Here is a 17787-nt window from a genome sequence, read left to right on the forward strand (position 1 = left end):
ACCAACAAAGGTCCTTGAAGGCTGTGTAGGTCTTATTTGTATCTGTATCACCAGAACCCAGCACAGAGCCTGCCAACTAGTAACTCCTTGCCATGACACAAGTGGAGGTCCTGGTTTACCTTTTACCTCTTCACTTCTGAATCTCTTAGTTGGTTCCTACTTGCCTACTGGTCATTTAAAAGGTAGATGTCTAAGGTCTTTTCTCTTGGCCTTCTCTTGTTTCTCTAGTCTCTTTCCCTTGGTCAGAAGCTCTTAGCCCTAGCTGCACATTGCAAACAACTGGGGAGCTTTTAGAATGTACCAGTGCCCAGGCCCACTCCCCAGAGCTTCTGATTTAATTGGTCTGCAGTGGGACGGGTCGCAGGTATTTTTTTCTCATCACTTTCCCGCGATACTAATGTGAGGCTAGAATGGAGAATAATTGCCCCAGGCTAGTGGTTCCTCAAGTGGGGTCCCCAACCAGCAATATCAGTGTCCCTCGGGATTTATTAGATGTGCAAATTCTTGGGCCCAACCTCAGAACTACTGAGTCAGAAATGGAGGGTAGGGCCTTCAATATAGGTTTTAGCAAGCCCTCTAAATGATTCTGAAGCATGCTAAATAAAATTTGAGAACCACTGCCCTGAGTGATCTCATGCATTTCCCTGACTGTAAATACAGGGAAGACTTCCTTTCCTGCCTCTCTGACATTCCACTAGCCTGTGTCTCCAGCATCTTCAATGTTCCCCACCCCACTCCCACCTTGCCAAACTTTTTATCCCTCAGCCTTCTCCATTCAGGTGAATGGCACCAATATCCTCCAAGTTGCTGGAGGCAGAGATATGAAATTCATTTTTTAAATCTTTTAAAATAGGTAATACATTCAAGTAGCTTAAAACCCAGACGGTACAAAAGGGTAAACAATGAAAGTCTCCCTCCCACTCTCATCCCCTGTTATGGACTGAACTGTGCCACCTCCACCCCAAGATTCATATGTTGAAAGCCTAACTCCCAATGTGACTATGTTCGGAGATTGGGCCTTAGGGAGGTAACTAAGGTTAAATGAAATAAGTGTGGAGCCCTAATGCCACAGGACTGGTGCCCTTGTAAGAGCAGGAAGAGACACCAGGAGGAAAGGCCAGGTGAGAAAACAGCAAGAGGGAGGCCATCTACAAGCCAAGGAGAGAGTCCTCCCCAGAAAATAACCCTGCCAGCACCTTGATCTTGGATTTCCAGCCTCCAAAACTGCGAGACAATAAATTTCTGTTGTTTAAGCCGCCCAGTCTGTAGTATTTTGTGATGGCAGCCCATATGGTTAATTTTATGTGCCAACTTGACCTGGCCACTGGGTGCCCAGATATTTGATCAATCATTGTTCTGGGTGTTTCTGTGAGGGCGTTTTTGGATGAGATTAACATTTAAAACAGCAGACTGAGTAAAGCAGGTCGCCCTCCATAAAGTGAGTGGGCCTCATCCAGTCAGTTGAAGGCCTATATAGAATAAAAAGGCTGACCCTCCCTCAAGTCGGAGAAGTTCTTCCTGCCTGACTGCCTTCAAACTGGGACATCGGCTTCCTCCTGCCTTCACACTTGAACTGAACCAGGCTCTTCCTGGGTCTTGAGCCTGCTGGCCTTCAGATGGAGCTAAACCATCAGCTCTCCTGGTTCTCAGGCCGTCAGACTTGGACCAGAACTAAACCATCAGCTCTCCTGGTTCTCAGGCCGTCAGACTTGGACCAGAACTAAACCATCAGCTCTCCTGGTTCTCAGGCCGTCAGACTTGGACCAGAACTAAACCATCAGCTCTCTTGGGTCTCCAGCTGGCTGTATACACATACATATACACACACATCCTTTTAGATCTGTTTCTCTGGAGAACCTTGACTAATATGCAGCCTTAGTAGAATAATACATTCCCCATCTGTCCAGTTCCCAGTCTTCCTTCCGGGGTAACCACTGTGCTAAGTTTTTTACGTATCTGTTCAGAGATTCTTTAGAATATATAAGCAAATACAAAAATGCAATGTTATTTTTCTCCATTTTTCACCCCCCTACACACAGACACACATACCATTTCTTTTACAGATGCATGGTGTTTCATTGTATCCATGTATTTTAATTTATTTAATCAGTCCCCTATAGTTTATATTTTCATTGCTTGTAATTTTGTGCCATTAGAAATGATACTGCAATCAATGAAGAATCTTGTGCGTGTCATTTTCCATATATGCAAAAATATCTGATGTATAGAATGTGGAATGCTAGGTCAAAGGGTATACGATTTTGCAGTTTTGATAGACATTGTCAAATTGCCTGCTTAGGGGCTATATCAATTTACACCCTCAACAATGTATTCCAGTTCCCCAAAGCCTCAGTAATTGACTGCATTTATCAGGATTTTGCCTGATAGCTGAAAAACTGGAATAGTTTTAATTTGAAATTTTTTTATCATGAGTAAAACTGAGTATCTTTTCACAAGTGTGCACCATTTATATTTCCTTTCTTGTGAGCTGTCAGTTAATACCTTTTGCAGATTTTTCTTTTGGATTGAAGGAAAGCTCTCTCTTTATGTTACAAGCTAACAAGGTTTTTTTGTAGTTTGTCCTTTGACACTTGTTTTTGATTATGATGTTTTCGGTCACATATAATGTGTTTTTGTTAGTTTTGTAATGAAGTTAAATATTTCAACTTTTTTCTTGCATGGCTTGTGGATTTTGAGTCATAATTACGAGGTCTTCCTTATCCCACAGATATAAAGTAACTATTCCCTCCCGTTTCCTTTTAGATCTGTTTTGGTTTAATTTTTACATTCAATTCTTGATCTATTTGATATGGATCTAGTATGTATTTAAAGTAAAATATGTAAAGTATGTGACATAGATTCAACTTTATTCTTGTGGTTATTACTATTATTACCATGTGTAAACCACTTGGCTCCCAAGGCCTTCTAGCACCATATATTGAGTGGTCCATGTTTCTCCAATCAATGTCAGAAGCCACCTCTATCAGAAAATAAATTCTCCCAGTTGGATCTGTTTCTGAATTTTCTAGTCTCTTCTATTGGGTTTTCTGTTCCTTCAGAACCCAATATCATCCTACTTATTTATTGAGGCTTTATATCCTATTTTAATACCTGGTGTTAATAGTGGATTCTCCACATTGCTCGTCATTTTCAAAGTTTTCTGAGCTGTTCCTTTTTGTCTTTCCACATAAACTTTGGCTCAATCTGTCTCATTCAAACAAAATTAAAACTTCAGAAATAAGTTGTTAGTATTCGTATTGGGATTCTGATCATTTTATAAACTGTCGGAGGGAGAACAGGCACCTTTTTGCTGTTCAGTCATCTTGAGAATATGGCATCTTTCCATTTACTCACATCTCCTCTGAAGTCTTCATTTGTGTTTTAAAATATCATTCATATAGGCAGTGCACGTTTCTTGTTATTTCTATTCGCAGTGATTTTGTTACTGTTGTATGTAGAGTTTTTATTCTTTTATATTCTCTATCTGGTTGTTATTTGTATATAAAAAAGACATCAATTTTTGCATAATAATGTTGGGACTCAGTCTTGATGCCCCCTCCCTCTCATCCCCACTATAACATCCTTCACCATGTCCTGTCAACTCTTCTTTTAAAATATACTTTGCATGTGTCCAAATCCTGCTACTTCCACCATCACCATCCTAGTTCAAGCCACTATGATCCTCCTTTGAACACAATAGGCCCCTTGACTCGATCCTCCACACAGGAGCCAGAGGGATCTTTTCAAAACAAAATGGGCATCTTGCCATCCCCTTGCCTAACATATATTTCCATGGCTTCCCCTTGCACTCAGAATAAAATGCAAACTCCTCGCCTGAGAAGCCCTCTATCACCTGGCTCCTGGCTCACCCCCAGCCCCACCGTAACTCACCTCCTCCTCATGCACAGAACTCTAGCCACAAGGGCTCCTTTGGGTTCTGAACACTCCACTTCTTTCCTATCCCAGACCTTGCCCTGCAGTTCTCAGGAATATCTTTCTTCCTCCTCTTTAAGGGGCTAGCGCCTTCCTATTCTCTAGGTTTCAGTTTCCACATCACTCCTCAAAGAGGCCTTCTCTGTTCACCTAATCTAAACTATCCCCCGTTTAATCTCCTCCACGATACTTAGAACAATGTTTAATTATATACTTGTTCACATATTTACTTACTTTGTGCTTCTCTTCCCCACTAGACTGTGAACTCCTCTGCTGTCTGCAAAGTGCATGGCACATAGTAGATGGTCAATAAATATCTACTGACTGAATGAACCAATGTCTTCCCTGTTTATATAATCAGGGGCTGGGAAAGCTCCTATTTTTTCCTGCTACTCAGCTATTATTCTCCATTCACATTTTAAATCCAGTTACTGTGTATCTAATGCTTATATTTCTATCTAAGTCACAAACTGCCCTCAAAACCATGACTTAGCCATCATAAATCTCTTCCTAGTATTTGTTCACACATACACCATATATGAGGTTATTTTCAAATAATGAAACACATATTGAATGTTACAGAAAAAGTTAAAGTTATGCATAATTTATGAGAAAAATTTTCCTAAGGTTGGTGATACCATCGTATTTTCTTTATATATTGTCACTTAAAAAAAAAAAACAATTTTTCTCATTAAGAAGGTTATATATTCTTGTCGTAAAAATAATCAAACAATATGGAAATGGGTATCATAGAAATTCAGAAAATGTAAAGATTTCCATAATTCCCAGTCCCAGAGATCACAGTCATATGCTCATAGTTTGGTGAAATCCATCTTTCCAGACTTTTTCTATGTGTATCCTATTCTAGCACCAACGGAGATTTTGTGGTTGCTGTTTTATTTTGTTTTCACTACTATGGGACCCAATTAGACAAACGACACTGTGACTTGCTGCTTAAAGATACATCTTGGACGGGTTTATGTGCTAAAACACACGGCTCTTCCTTACATTTTCATAATTGCCTAACATCTCATTGCATTTACTGTCTCTTGACGGCTCCCTTCCCTTTTCAGCTGATCAGAGAAGTGGGGAGCAGAGGGTCTTGAATTGTGTCAATTTTCTATTTTGGGGGTCTTTGTCACTCCTGGACACAAGGACCAAAGTCCCTGCTCAAGCAGTCATTTCTCTACTGTGACCTCTGTTTTATTGGAAAAGGCACCTTAGAGCAAATATAAGTTCTGCAAGGTCCAGATTTGTGTTCAGAATTAATGAACTAAATAATCAACCATAAGAAGCGTTGATTAAAAATATTTAAATGGGTGAATTTGTGTTGCATATCGTAACCAGAATTCAGGCACCACCACCACCAGGATGAGAATGCCCAAAAGAAAATCATATCTCCAAACACTTGCTTTTTGTAACTGTACCTCTTGCACAGAGCCAAACACTACCTGAAGTGTATTCCAGTTATGCTTGCCATGAATGCCACTGATATGTACTGTCAGACCTGTTTTTGAGCAGAAAAAAAAAAAAACAACTGCAAAACCAATTATTTTGCCAACATCTGATACGGACTTGACAAGGGACTAATTGCTAGGCTTACATTTCAGGAAGCAACTTATTTTGTGTTATTGGTGCCAAATTAATACAAAGGTGGTGCATGGTGAATATACCATTTACAACTGGCATTGGTTCGATGTCACATAATCTCATTACCAGGTCAAGCTGGTACATGTGACAGACCCACATCTTTGCACACTAATTTGGAAAATGAAGGTATTCCTCCTGCCCCCAGCCCCTCTTCATTGTGCTCGGTAGTCACAGCAGCTGAGATATTTTGAAAAGTTCCTTGAAAACCTTCTTTGTAGTGGGTCCCCACATAAGTTTATCATGGGGAATTCAAATCCTGCACTACTTTTCTAACTCCAAGGCAAGCCTCTTGGCCAGATGCTGTTTTTATAGCAAGGACCACAGCACAGCCTGAACAACACAAAGACTTTAGGCTGAACTGAGGGTCACAAGAGTTTAGAATGGTTGTGGCAATGAGACCACTGAAAAAGACCAGTGTTCCCAAGAGCTCACAATCCTGAAGTGGCCATTGGCAAAAGCCTAGCTCTGGAAATTCCTACTGCAGAAAGAAAATGAATTGTGATAAGATTCTAATTAAAGCAAGAATTGCCTCCCATGAGTAATGATACCATGAGAAACAGAGATTACCTCAATCATCCCTGGGGTTTCCTGTGTGAATAGGTGCGTGTGTGTGTGAGAGAGAGAGAGAAAGAATGACTTTTATAAATTAAAAGAAACACTGGCTCTAAAAAACTACAAACAATTTTGTGGCAATTGTTAATTCATTCTTTTAAGAAATACTCATTAAGTGCTTATTATGAGCCACCAAGGGTCTAGAATGGTGAGGAAGAGAGGTTTGCTCCTCGCCTTCATGTTGTTTAAAGTCTAACAAAGAACACCCAGCAACAACAACAACAACAAAAAGTGTGACACAAACTAGGACAGGAGAAGTTCAACGTTCAGGGGGCATGCTGCATTCTGGTGCATCTCAAAATACTCTGAGCGTTATCATATTCCAAGCCAGCATATCTATAACAACTGTCTATGTTGAATGTGCACTTTTAGACAATGGTGAAATGGAATTTTCCCACATGGTATTGCTTTCTAATTTGGCTCCAGTTTAAGAGTGGCTTGGATCTGAGCTAGAAGATCAGCACTTCTCAATCATTTACAGTTATGATGAACCCAGGTCTGAAGGTCTCATTCCACAGGATACTGCAGGGGGCAGAATAAGGATTTGAGACCCAAAGAGTCTCAAGTGAATATTAGTGGGATTCATTTGGGGCTCCAAAGCCTGGGCAAGAGTGAAAGTATGGTCTTCTGGAATGACAAGTAAGCAAGGAACCCCTTGTGAGTGAACAACTTTGTAAATTGCCATAAGCTATTCATGAGCTATCTAGAGCCACCTTAAAAATTAGAACTATGACTTTCCAAGTAGGCTCAAGAGAATTATTTAGAACTTTAGAGTTAGCATTAAATGGAAAAAAAAAATAACATTCTTATAGATCATATTCTTTAGGCCAAGTATAAAGGCTGAACGATCAAGAACAATTAGGTGAACATCTTTACGTTACCAGGCTGCTCTGATTAAGACACATCACCAGCTTTGGAGGTACACTGTTGTTTACCATCAGGTCATCTCTGACTGCTGGTGACCCTATGAATGAGTGATGTCCTCAACAGCCCTCCTCAGCTCCCACAGACTCATGCCCATGGCTCCCTTTATGGAGTCAATCCATCTCATATTTGGTGCTCCTCTTTTCCTGCTGCCTTCTACTTTTCCCAGCATTATTGTCTTTGCCAAAGAACCCTGCCTTCTCATGATATGCCCAAAGTAGGACAGAGCCTCATTCTTGTCATTTTTGCCTCCAGCGACAGTTCAGGCTTAATTTGCTCTAGGACCCACTTGTTCATCTTTCTGAAAGTCCAGGGGATCCGTAGAGCTTTCTTCTAACACCGTCTTTCAAGTCAATTAACATTTTTCCTGTCAGCCTCCTTCACCGTCCAGCTTTTGCGCCCGTACATAGTAACTGGGAATACGGGGGTGTGGATAATCTTGGCCTTCGTCTCTAGGCACACTTCCTTACACTTGATGAGCTTTCCTAATTGTTTCGCTGCTGCCCTTACAAGTCTCAGTCTTCTCTTGATTTCTCAGCTGCAGTCCCCACCCCTATTCAAATCCCAACTCAGTACAATCTCAGATGTCTAATCCTGGGCAAATCCCTTAACTCTGCTTATATTTGCATCATACGTAAAATGGGGAGAGTAAAACCCAGATGGCAGGACTGCTACGAGGATTAAATAATTAGCACAAAGCAGGAACTCATTGAAGAGAATCTCATGTTATTATCACTAACGGTATAAACTACTTTCTCTACATTATACTTTGCTTGAAGTCAGTATTTGGAAGACTTCAAAAAATACACTAAGGTCATTCACCCACGTGGCAAGAGAAGATGACAAGTTTCTCCCATCTCTGCTACACAAACATGAAACTGGATCAGGGAGGGCTCTGCCCAAGGTCAGAGTTGAGCCACCACCAATTCCCCAATTCCCTGTTTGGTGCTTCATTCACCAGAATCCTGTGCTATCAGCACCATGGGCTTATCTATTCCAAAACCACCCACTGCTGACCACTCAGGAAACTATTCACTTTAATTCTGGCTCCTGGTCTCTCCCTATCATTCGGGTGTGGGATTTCCCCTTTCTGTGGCAATAGACAGTTTTGCTTAAACCTCCTTCCTGCTGTTTTCAGTGGTGTTCTGTAAACAAAGTCACTCGTGATGTCATCTCTCGCATTTCCATTGACCAGATTCTCTCTCCCTAGTGACTCATGTTGATCCTCACTCCTCTGGGATCCAGTTTTCATGAAGAATCAGCCAAGGAAGTCTTTCACTTAACCTATAATAAATTCAATTCCAGTAAAGCCTGGGAGAAGAAAATAGGCTAAACACTGTCACTTTGTTAACTCCAGGTGACCCCCAAAAGCTCTGCTTCATTCAGAGCAAACTTTTGTGATCTGCCAATTTATTATAGAATCCACTTTTCCCCCTGAACTCAGGTAATTTTATATTCCTATTTATAGAACCAACCTCCACACTGCAGTGTGTGTATGTATATATGTGCGGGTATATATGTATACGTGTGTGTATATATGTATATACACACACACACCACATTTTCTTTATCCATTCATCCATTGATGGACACTTAGGTTGCTTCCATGTCTTGGCTATTAAAATAATGCTGCAATGAACATGGGGATACAGACAACTTCTCAAGTTAGTGTTGTGTCTTCCTTTGAATAAATACCCAGAAGTGGAATTGCTGGATCATCTGGTAATTCTATTTTTAATTCTCTGAGGAACCTCCACATTGTTTTCCGTAGTGGCTGCACAAATTTACATTCCCCCCAACACAGCATAAGAGTTCCCTTTTCTCCACATCCTTGCCAACACTTGTCATTTCCTGTCTTTTTGATAACAGCCATTCTAACAGGTGTGAAGTGATATCTCATTGTGGTTTTTATTTACATTTCCATGATGACTAGTGATGTTGAGCACCTCTTCAAGTACCTGTGGGCCATCTGTATGTCTTCTTTGGAAAATTATCTATTCAGATCTTCTGCCCATTTTTTAATAGGATTGGGTTTTTTGCTATTGGGTTGTATGAGTTCTTTATACATTTTGGATATTAACCCCTTATCAGATATATCATTTGCAAATGTTTCCTCCCATTCGGTAGGTTGCCTTTTCATTTTGTTGATGGTTTCCCTTACTGTGCAGAGGCTTTTTAGTTTGATGTAGCCCCACTTATTTTTGCTTTTGTTGCCTTTGTTTTGGTGTCAAATCCAAAAACTCCTTGCCAAGATCAACGTCCAGTAGCTTACCCCCTATGTTTCTTCTAGGAGTTTTATGGTTTCGGTCTTACATTCAAGTCTTTAATCCATTTTGAGTTGATTTTTGTGTATGGTGTGAGACAGTGGCCCAGTTTCATTCTTTTGCATGTGGGAACCCAGTTTTCCCAACACCATTTACTGAAGAGACGGTCCTTTCCTCATTGTATATTCTTGACTCTTTGTCCTAAATTAATTGACCGTGTGCGCATAGGTTTAATTCTGGACTGTCTCTTCTGTTCATCTATGTGTCTGTAAAAGTGCTATATTTTGGGGTAATTTTACAGTGCAAGTTCTAGAATATTTTCCATAGGAATCAGCTAATACTTTAATTTCTTGATATTTTTCCATTCCTTGTTAAACTCTCAGCAACTCTCAGACACTGTGATGGTGAGGAATTTCATTACATAATGAAAGGGAAAATTGTGTATTAGAAGAAACATTTTAGTGAATTATTTTGAAGGTTTAAGAAAAAGATTTAAATGTCATCCTTTAAAAATCTCTGATTGTGCTCTTTGCAGGTGTTTCTACTTTCTCATCTTTACTCTGTATATACCCATTACAAATTCCAGTAATAAAGTTAGACAATGGCAACACTGGTCCATTTGGGTTAACAACTGCTTTAGGAAATTCCAGTCTTGCCAAGTCATTTTTCCCTCTACCAGGAGAAATATATGCATTAATATTTCCAGAAAAGTGGACACATCTAACATATTGCTATTTGGTCCCTGGTGTTGGCAGTCTTTGGTATTTTCAACATTGAGTGCCATTCTATCAAGCAACAGAAAACTCCAGTTGTGGAGCACTTGGACAAACATACATTTGTCATATCTTTTACCGAAATTGCCATTTCCTTTCTCTTGAAATGAGCACATCTTATCTTCGTGAGGGCTGGGGAAGGAAAAAGTGCTTTAGAACCAGCCAAGATTAAACAATTCACACACGCACGCACACACGTACATGCACACTCACACTCATATCCTCCCTCTCTGGCATAATTTCTGACTTCCAAATTTGCATCCCAAGGCGGAGGTAGGTGTCGCTTGAAGCGCCAGCTTTGAGCCGCTCCAAGCATCTGTCTGACAAAAAGCAAGCGGAAGTGACTGAGAAGTCCCTCCTGGGACTGGTGCCTCCCCTCTGGGGTCCACGACTCTCCCTTCGCACTCCGCTCCCCCGCCCCTTATCCCCTAAACCAGGGCAGTCTGGGGTGCCGAAGTCCCGCCCCCTTTTGCTGCCCAGAGCAGTTCTTAACCTTTTTTGGACCGGGCACCTACAGAATGTTACGGACCCTTTCGGGATGGCGACAGTGGTTGGGGAAAGCAGCTTAAAAGCTTTTCGAAATTTTCAGGAGACCATGCGTTTGAAACACACCTCAAACAACAAGATTAAGAGCCCCATCTCTAAAACTCTTAACTTGGTGCGGTTAAATCGAGAGCGGAGCTCAGATGCCAAATCTCGTCCCCAGTGAGAAACTGTAGAAAGGGAAGGCGCTCCTGCACTGGGACGCTTTCACTTGTAAGAAACCAAAAGAAGGGGATAATCAGGGACAGAAATTCATAAAGTGGGGGAAAGAGCAGAAAGTGAGGATTTATGCAAAGAGATGGGTACTGAGGAGAGAGAAAGAGAAAAGGAAAGAGAGAAATAAGGGAAATACTGAGAGGCACAGTGGGAGAGGGGGAAGAGACCACAGGGAGAGAAAAGGTCGCAGTGACCGAGCGGCATAGAAAGACATGGTGAAGAAGAGAAAAAAAGAGATTCGGAAGGGAGACAGCAGAGAGAAGAGAAGAGACGAGAGACAGAGACTGACTGCGAGCGCCAGGAAAAGGAGAGAACTTTCTCTGCTCTCTCTCCGGGGCAGGGAGACTCAGCAAAGCCCGTCTCCACGAGGTGGCGGGACCGCGATCGGCTGCCCCGGCGCTCCCGGCGCCTCTGGCCTCCGCCTCCTGCAGCCGGAGGCCGGCTGGGAGTCCTGCACCGGCCGAGGAGGGGACACGGTCTGGAAGGAGGCGGTCCCGCTCGCTTCGCTTTCTCCTCCCCTCTCCTCCTAGAGGCGGGCACCGGGGGTATTTGAGCGGCGGAGGACCCGCGGCCCCCCCGCCTCCGCCCCCCAGCCCCCCATTCAAGAAGCCGCTCCGCTATCCCCGCCAGCACAGGGCGCCCGGCGCGCCTCGGAGCGCACGTTCCGCGCTTTCTCCGGCCCGCTCCCTGGACATTATGCGGCCGAGCAGCCGAGCCCCAGTCCTCCTCCTCCTCCTTCTCCTCCTGCGGCCCGAGCGGCTCAGCTCTCGGCAGGCGGCGGCGTTGCTCAGCCGAGCGCAGACGGGACCCTCGCGGCGAGCCCTCAGCGACTCCTAAAGTCAAAAGTTGGCGGCGGGCGCCGGGCTCCGCGCGCTCTCCGCGGCCGCTGCCTCGCGTCGCCGCCGCAGCCAAGGAGGGCAGGAGGGAGGGGGGGTGGGGGCAGCGGGGGGAGGGGTGGGGAGCACCATGCAGTTTGTATCCTGGGCCACACTGCTAACGCTCCTGGTGCGGGACCTAGCCGAGATGGGGAGCCCAGACGCCGCGGCGGCCGTGCGCAAGGACAGGATACACCCGAGGCAAGGTAACGAGGCTCCGGCCCCCGGCACCCCTCTGCCCCTGTCACCACCTCCCCAGCCTCCGCGCCCGGGAGCGGGCACCCCGCAGCGGAGGCCTCTTTTCCTTTTCCTAGAAAGAATTATCTCCCGCTTTGCGGTCTCTCCCTTCTTTAGGTCATTCCCAGCCAATTTCTAGAGAGAGACGCTGTGGAACGAATTTAGTCCCCCCAACCCCCCGACACACACACTTTGCTTTTAGCCTGATCTTTCCCCTTCCCCACTCCCATGCCCCAAACTATAGTTACTTAGTAACTGGGGGCACCAGATAGCGGCATGTTCTATTTTACTCAGGGTATTTATCAGGATCTGAATTTATCTTATGTATTTTGACTTGTTCATTGTCTGGCTCGGAATCGTGTATCCTCGGCACCTAGCGCAGTTCCTGGCACACAGTAGGTGTTCAACAAATATTTGTCCAGTAACTGAAGGTGAAGGGACTGACTGGAATGGGCAAAAAGCTCTGGAAAATAACTCACGACAAAGCCCCCACCTTCATTTTAAATTAAAACTTGCGGAAAATTGAATTATTGGTTCATGTGCCTCTCTTCTCTCTGCAGTGAAATTATTAGAGACCTTGAGCGAATACGAAATCGCGTCTCCCATCCGAGTGAACGCTCTCGGAGAACCCTTTCCCACGAACGTGCACTTCAAAAGAAGGCGACGGAGCATTAACTCTGCCTCTGACCCCTGGCCTGCCTTCGCCTCCTCCTCTTCCTCCTCTACCTCCTCCCAGGCGCATTACCGCCTCTCCGCCTTCGGCCAGCAGTTTCTATTTAATCTCACCGCCCATGCCGGATTTATCGCTCCACTGTTCACTGTCACCCTCCTCGGGGCGCCTGGGGTGAACCAGACAAAGTTTTATTCCGAGGAGGAAGCGGAACTCAAGCACTGTTTCTACAAAGGCCATGTCAATACCAAGTCCGAGCACACGGCAGTCATCAGCCTCTGCTCAGGAATGGTAAGTGGGCGCGCGCCCCCCTCCTCTCCTCCCCTCCCGCCTTCTCACTCGCTTCTGGAAGACTTAATTGCTCTCTAGCCTAAGACCCTCACTGCGCCGAACCTCCGCTCTGGCGTTAAATGTCAGCTAGAAACTCGTTTGCGTCGTGCGGTTTGGGTGGCTAGCCGCTTGCGTGCGCTTACACTCCAGAGGAGCGCACGCATCCGCCCCCAGGGGATTCTGGATGTTTCGGAGCTTTCTAGGGTCAGAACTCGGCTCAGCTGCGCGTTGCCCAACGCCAGAGGCGGCTTGGAAGTCGGTTTCCAAACTCGGAGAGAGTTGCCCTTCCTTGCAGCAAACTCGGCCGCCCAGGAGCGGAGCAGCTGAGCGCAGGGAGGACCCGAATCCTCATTGGCGCGTCTTGAGATGGGGGTGTGGGCTGAGGATCCCCAGCCTCGGGTACGGGGAGTTCCTTCTGTGTGTCGTGGAGGGCGGTGCGTAACGTAGAGTCCCCATGTTCTCGCAGGGCCTTTTTTCACGCGCCAGGAACCCTGAGGCTAAACAGGATTGACAGGGAACAGGTCCCGTCCCAGGAACGGAAGGGTGGGCCGAGGGCTCTGGGGGCGGGGAAGAGGGTGGAGCCTGTGCTAGACGCTCTGAATTAGGGTGGAAACTAGGAATGGGGGGTGCGGCACAGTCCGACTCTGCACCCTGCTGGCGGGGTGGCCCAGAGAAGCAGAAATGGTGGGAGAGAGCTTGAGGAGGCTGCCCAGATGAGGTTTCGGTTCCTCTGGGGTTTCCACCCATAGGGGTTCCAGAGAATTGGAAAAGGGAGCCTGCGGTGCACGTTTCCCTAGAGAGGGAAGCGAGAGGGCGGGGCGGCCACCTCCCTGCGCTGCAAAATACGCACTTAGCAGGGGATCCAAGCTGGTACCCCGACCGGCTGCTTACCTCCCCCCATCCCCACCCCCACCTGCCCTTCAGTAGGTCGTATACGACGTCCGCCCTCTCCTATGACACTTGAGGACCCACTATAAAGTTCTGGCCCAAGCGAGAGTGGTCCTTGACTTTCCCAAGCGACGTGCGTTTCTGCCACGCGCGTGTGACGCAGAAACTTTCCCCGGTCAGGCTCCTACAACGCACGGCGCTGTGTGCCTTGCGTCCCGGTGATGCGTTTTCTCTTCCCCTGAGCACTCACACTCCCCGCTGTCACCTTTTCTAAGTGGGAGCAAGGATACTTACCCCGGACGCTCTGCTGCCTTGTCCGCGCGCTGCTCGTGGATCCAGAGTACCCCGTCTAGATGTCGCGTCTATCTCGGCTGCTCAATGGGAAGGTCCGGTGGGGAGCGAGGCAAACTTGAAGACTGGGCGCGGGGGAAGGTTTAGCCTGCTGGGATACAGGGATGGGGGATGAGACCCTTTAGCCCCCAGCAAAGCGCCCGGAGCTGCAGCGCTCTGTGGACATGGTTTGGGGGTGGGCGGAGACGGCAGTTTGGCGAAGGAGCAGGGGCTGTTGCAGTGAGTCATCGCTGCCCCAAGATCTAGGGCCAGAGCGCAGGAATCCTGTGCTTCGAAAGGTTATGGCCCCGGTGCTCATAAGTCAGGCTTCAGAACCCGGGGCATCAGAGCGTCCCCAGATCCCGAGATGGTAACCCCCAATTCCAGAACCTTAAGGGTAGGGCTGCGTGTGTACTTCAAGTTTGTAAACAGCCTTTACTCCTCCTCCATCCCCGCCTCCGCACCCTGCTGAGTGGCCCCAGCAGTTGTATAAATATTTTGCTGCGCAGGACCTTAATTTCCATTGGCAATTTTAGGTGGCAGCTCACACGTGGGACTGCCAGTGGTAACTCTGGGAACTGAGGGACGGGACTTCAGAAAGGACCGCCTACACCATGATAACCCCATTTATATTGCGTTTAATTTGCACACTGCGTCTTTGGGAGAGAAAAGAGTCGGCATACATCTTAAGGATATGCGCGCTGGCTGTTACTATCTTAAGCGGTTAGTCTGGCTCTAAAACCCTCGTCCCTTTACCTGCCTTCTGGAATTTGTCTTTCCTCCCAAGACTTACTTTTACCATTTCTGTAGCAGTAGTATCATGATGTTCCAGTGGCCCACCCAGGGAATCTTTCACTCTTTAGACAAGGCCATGCCAGCCGTCCCCTTCCCCTGACCCCACACCAGCCAGTTATCAGTTTCCCTTAATTCCATCTCAGATATGTCTCTCGCCTCTTCTGTACATCCCTACCCTAATTCTAGCCTTCTCTGCTTTTCTCCCCCTCTCTCCTTAGGACTGATGTCTAAGAAATATTTCCATCTAGGTGCTTCTTCAGTCTTTTCTCTCTAATCGCTGCCACACACCACTAACAGATCAGTGATGACTAGGAGCAAGATCTCATTGGTACCCTATTTGCTTACTTTGCATAGCTCCCCATTGCCTAGTGGACAACTAGAAATTCCTTCATCACACACTTCAGATCATTTACAATCTACCTTCTCACCTCTTTCACATCCACAAATCCATTCCCATCTCTCAAGCTTTTCTCCACAAATCCTGTATTTCTTGCAATCTGCTTTTGCTTCTGTCTCTGAATTTTCCTTCCATTCTAGTCCTATCTCTTTGCCTTTGGGCCTTTGAATTTACTTGGTCATCTCACCCAGCTTCACATGCTCAGATCATACCCTCTTTTAAAGAGTAACTTACATATCTTCTTCCCCAAGAAACCTCTTCCTAGTCCTTCAGGCTGCTGTCCTCTCTGTCTCTCTCCACCTTCGTAGACATTTATCTGTATCTCTTATGATGCTTGGCACGCTCTCCCTTGTTATTATAGTTCTTGGTACCCGTGTTCTATCCTTTTCTCCTTGGCAGGAGGCTCAGCATCAATTCATTTCTCTCCCATATTTGAGCCTTGGATATGGTAGATACCTTAGTACGTATGTTTGAATAAATGGTCACCTTAACCAGGAAACGACTGCTTTTCAATCAAGCAGCTGTTTTGTGAATTGAAAACAAAATTAATTTGACTTCATATAGATACCATTTACTGAACTCTTATTATATGCCTGTGACTATAATAAGTACTTTATGTATGCATTATCTCACCCAAATCCTCCCCACAACCTAATGCTCAAAACAACCCATTTTGCAAATAAGGGCACGGAGGCGTAGAGAGTTCGAGACTTGCTGAAGGTCTCACACCTAGTGAGTGACAGAGTTGGGGTTCCCACTCGTTCTCTCTGAGCCATGCTTTTAACCACAGGCCAGAGACTGAGTCTGTGTTCCTCAAGAGAAGATCAGAATTCTTTTTTAAAAAGGCGTTGGACTAAAGCCAGGACACCTGAGTTCTAGACTCAGCACTGCCCCTATTCAGCTGCTTCCGGGTCTCTGGAGGGGGACTTTGGACAAGTCACTGCCTCCATCTGGGCCTTGGTTTCCCCTTTTACCGGTCAGAGGTGCCAGATCTTCACCAGATGAGCTCCAGGTTCTTTCCCAGTATCTATGGCCTGTCTCCAGTAGGTCTCACATGATGTGGTCAGCTTCTGCTCTGTGATTAGAGAGCACCCGAGTTGTATATTGAAAACAGGGCAAAGTGCTTGGGTGAGAATAAATTTGTTAAATCACTTCTCTGGAACCAACTACTCCGTGTCTTAGTCTGACCACACCAGCGCTATCCTCTCTTTTAGCCAGTGGCTCATGAATCACGTGGGGAGCTTTTTAAAAATAGATTCTAGACCTCACCCCTGGAAATTCTAAATCTGCAGAGATGGGGTAATGCCACGAATCTAAAATTTTAACTGAACTTCCTAGGCAATTTTGATGCTCAGCTGGGTTTGGGAACCTCAGTGTCGCAACCTAGTGCTTCGCACGCAGACTTTATCCTACATAAGAATTCCCTGGAGTACTCATTAAAATTCCAGTTCCTGGGCCCTACCCCTAAAGATTTGGATTCAGTAGATGTGATTTGGAGTAGAAGGTGATTATTTGAATTTCTAACCAATTCCTGGATGCTGCTGCTGACTTTCAAGGACAGTCATTTCCCGTGTGTCCAGGGGAAAGTAAAAGGCCTCTGCCTTTTCTTTTCCAGTGTGGGGAAAAGGAAGAATGGAGGATGAACTTGATTTCTTCCTTTAAACACTGCCCACCGGTGTGGTGTGGAGAACTTTTCAGTGTTCTTGTAATGTGTGGTTTGAGTGGTTCAACCTGGAGCCATCATTTATCATTTACAAATTCTGTGGCTATGTGGGAAGGGGAGGAGGAGTTACCCCTTTCAAGGTGCATAGAATGAATGGGGAAAGCAAACTGGATGCTGGTGGTTAGAGGCTAACAGTAGCCACACCAGCGCCACTAATATGTTGTAAGCCTTTCCAAGGTGTTGCTTTGCTAAGCACTTTATATGCATTATCTCATTTAATCTTCACAAAAACTCTTTACAGTAAGTACTTTTATCCCCAATTGACAATGAGGAAGCTGAAGCTCAGAGCAGTTAAAGATCGTACCCAAGGTGGGTGGGTAAGTGGAGGCGCTGGAAGTGGAACCTGGGGCAGCCTGACTCCAAAGTCTTGTATCATATGGCGCCCTATTGCAAAAGGAAGGAGTGGGGAGAGACTCATATGCCAATGCCACAGGCAGCACCACTTTGAGTGCCTTGTGGTCAACTCACGCTTCCTGAATTAGAATCAATGACCAGGCTTCCGTGGGCCAGCTTTTCCCTGTGGAGCTCAAACTTGTCTTTAAGTTTCCAGGCTGTCTTAACCCACAGAAACACCTCTTTCAACAGCCTGTCGGAGTTAATATGATTAGAACTTGAGCAGCGTGGAAG

General features: G+C 45.6%; 1 protein-coding gene and 1 long non-coding RNA gene across 8 annotated transcripts in view; one reads left to right on the forward strand and one right to left on the reverse strand.

The window, feature by feature from the left end:
• LOC124245141 (uncharacterized) overlaps positions 1 to 14723 on the reverse strand; it is a 372527-nt gene extending 357804 nt beyond the window's left edge. For 2 of the 6 annotated variants that reach the window (XR_006890189.1, XR_006890185.1), the window contains exon 1: positions 14210 to 14723. This is a non-coding gene — a long non-coding RNA (uncharacterized LOC124245141). The remainder of the gene's footprint in view (positions 1 to 14209) is intronic. The other 4 variants (XR_006890194.1, XR_006890195.1, XR_006890193.1 and 1 more) reach the window with 3 other exon arrangements.
• Positions 10779 to 17787, forward strand: part of ADAMTS9 (ADAM metallopeptidase with thrombospondin type 1 motif 9) — a 166166-nt gene continuing 159157 nt past the window's right edge. The window contains exons 1-2 of one of the 2 annotated variants that reach the window (XM_046672362.1): positions 10779 to 11996; positions 12588 to 12988. In XM_046672362.1, coding sequence (XP_046528318.1) covers positions 11882 to 11996; positions 12588 to 12988 — 516 coding nt within the window. In that variant the 5' untranslated portion in view covers positions 10779 to 11881. The remainder of the gene's footprint in view (positions 11997 to 12587; positions 12989 to 17787) is intronic. The other variant, XM_046672352.1, reaches the window with a different exon arrangement.

Source organism: Equus quagga, chromosome 1 (genome assembly GCF_021613505.1).
Source record: "Equus quagga isolate Etosha38 chromosome 1, UCLA_HA_Equagga_1.0, whole genome shotgun sequence".
NCBI lineage: Eukaryota > Metazoa > Chordata > Mammalia > Perissodactyla > Equidae > Equus > Equus quagga.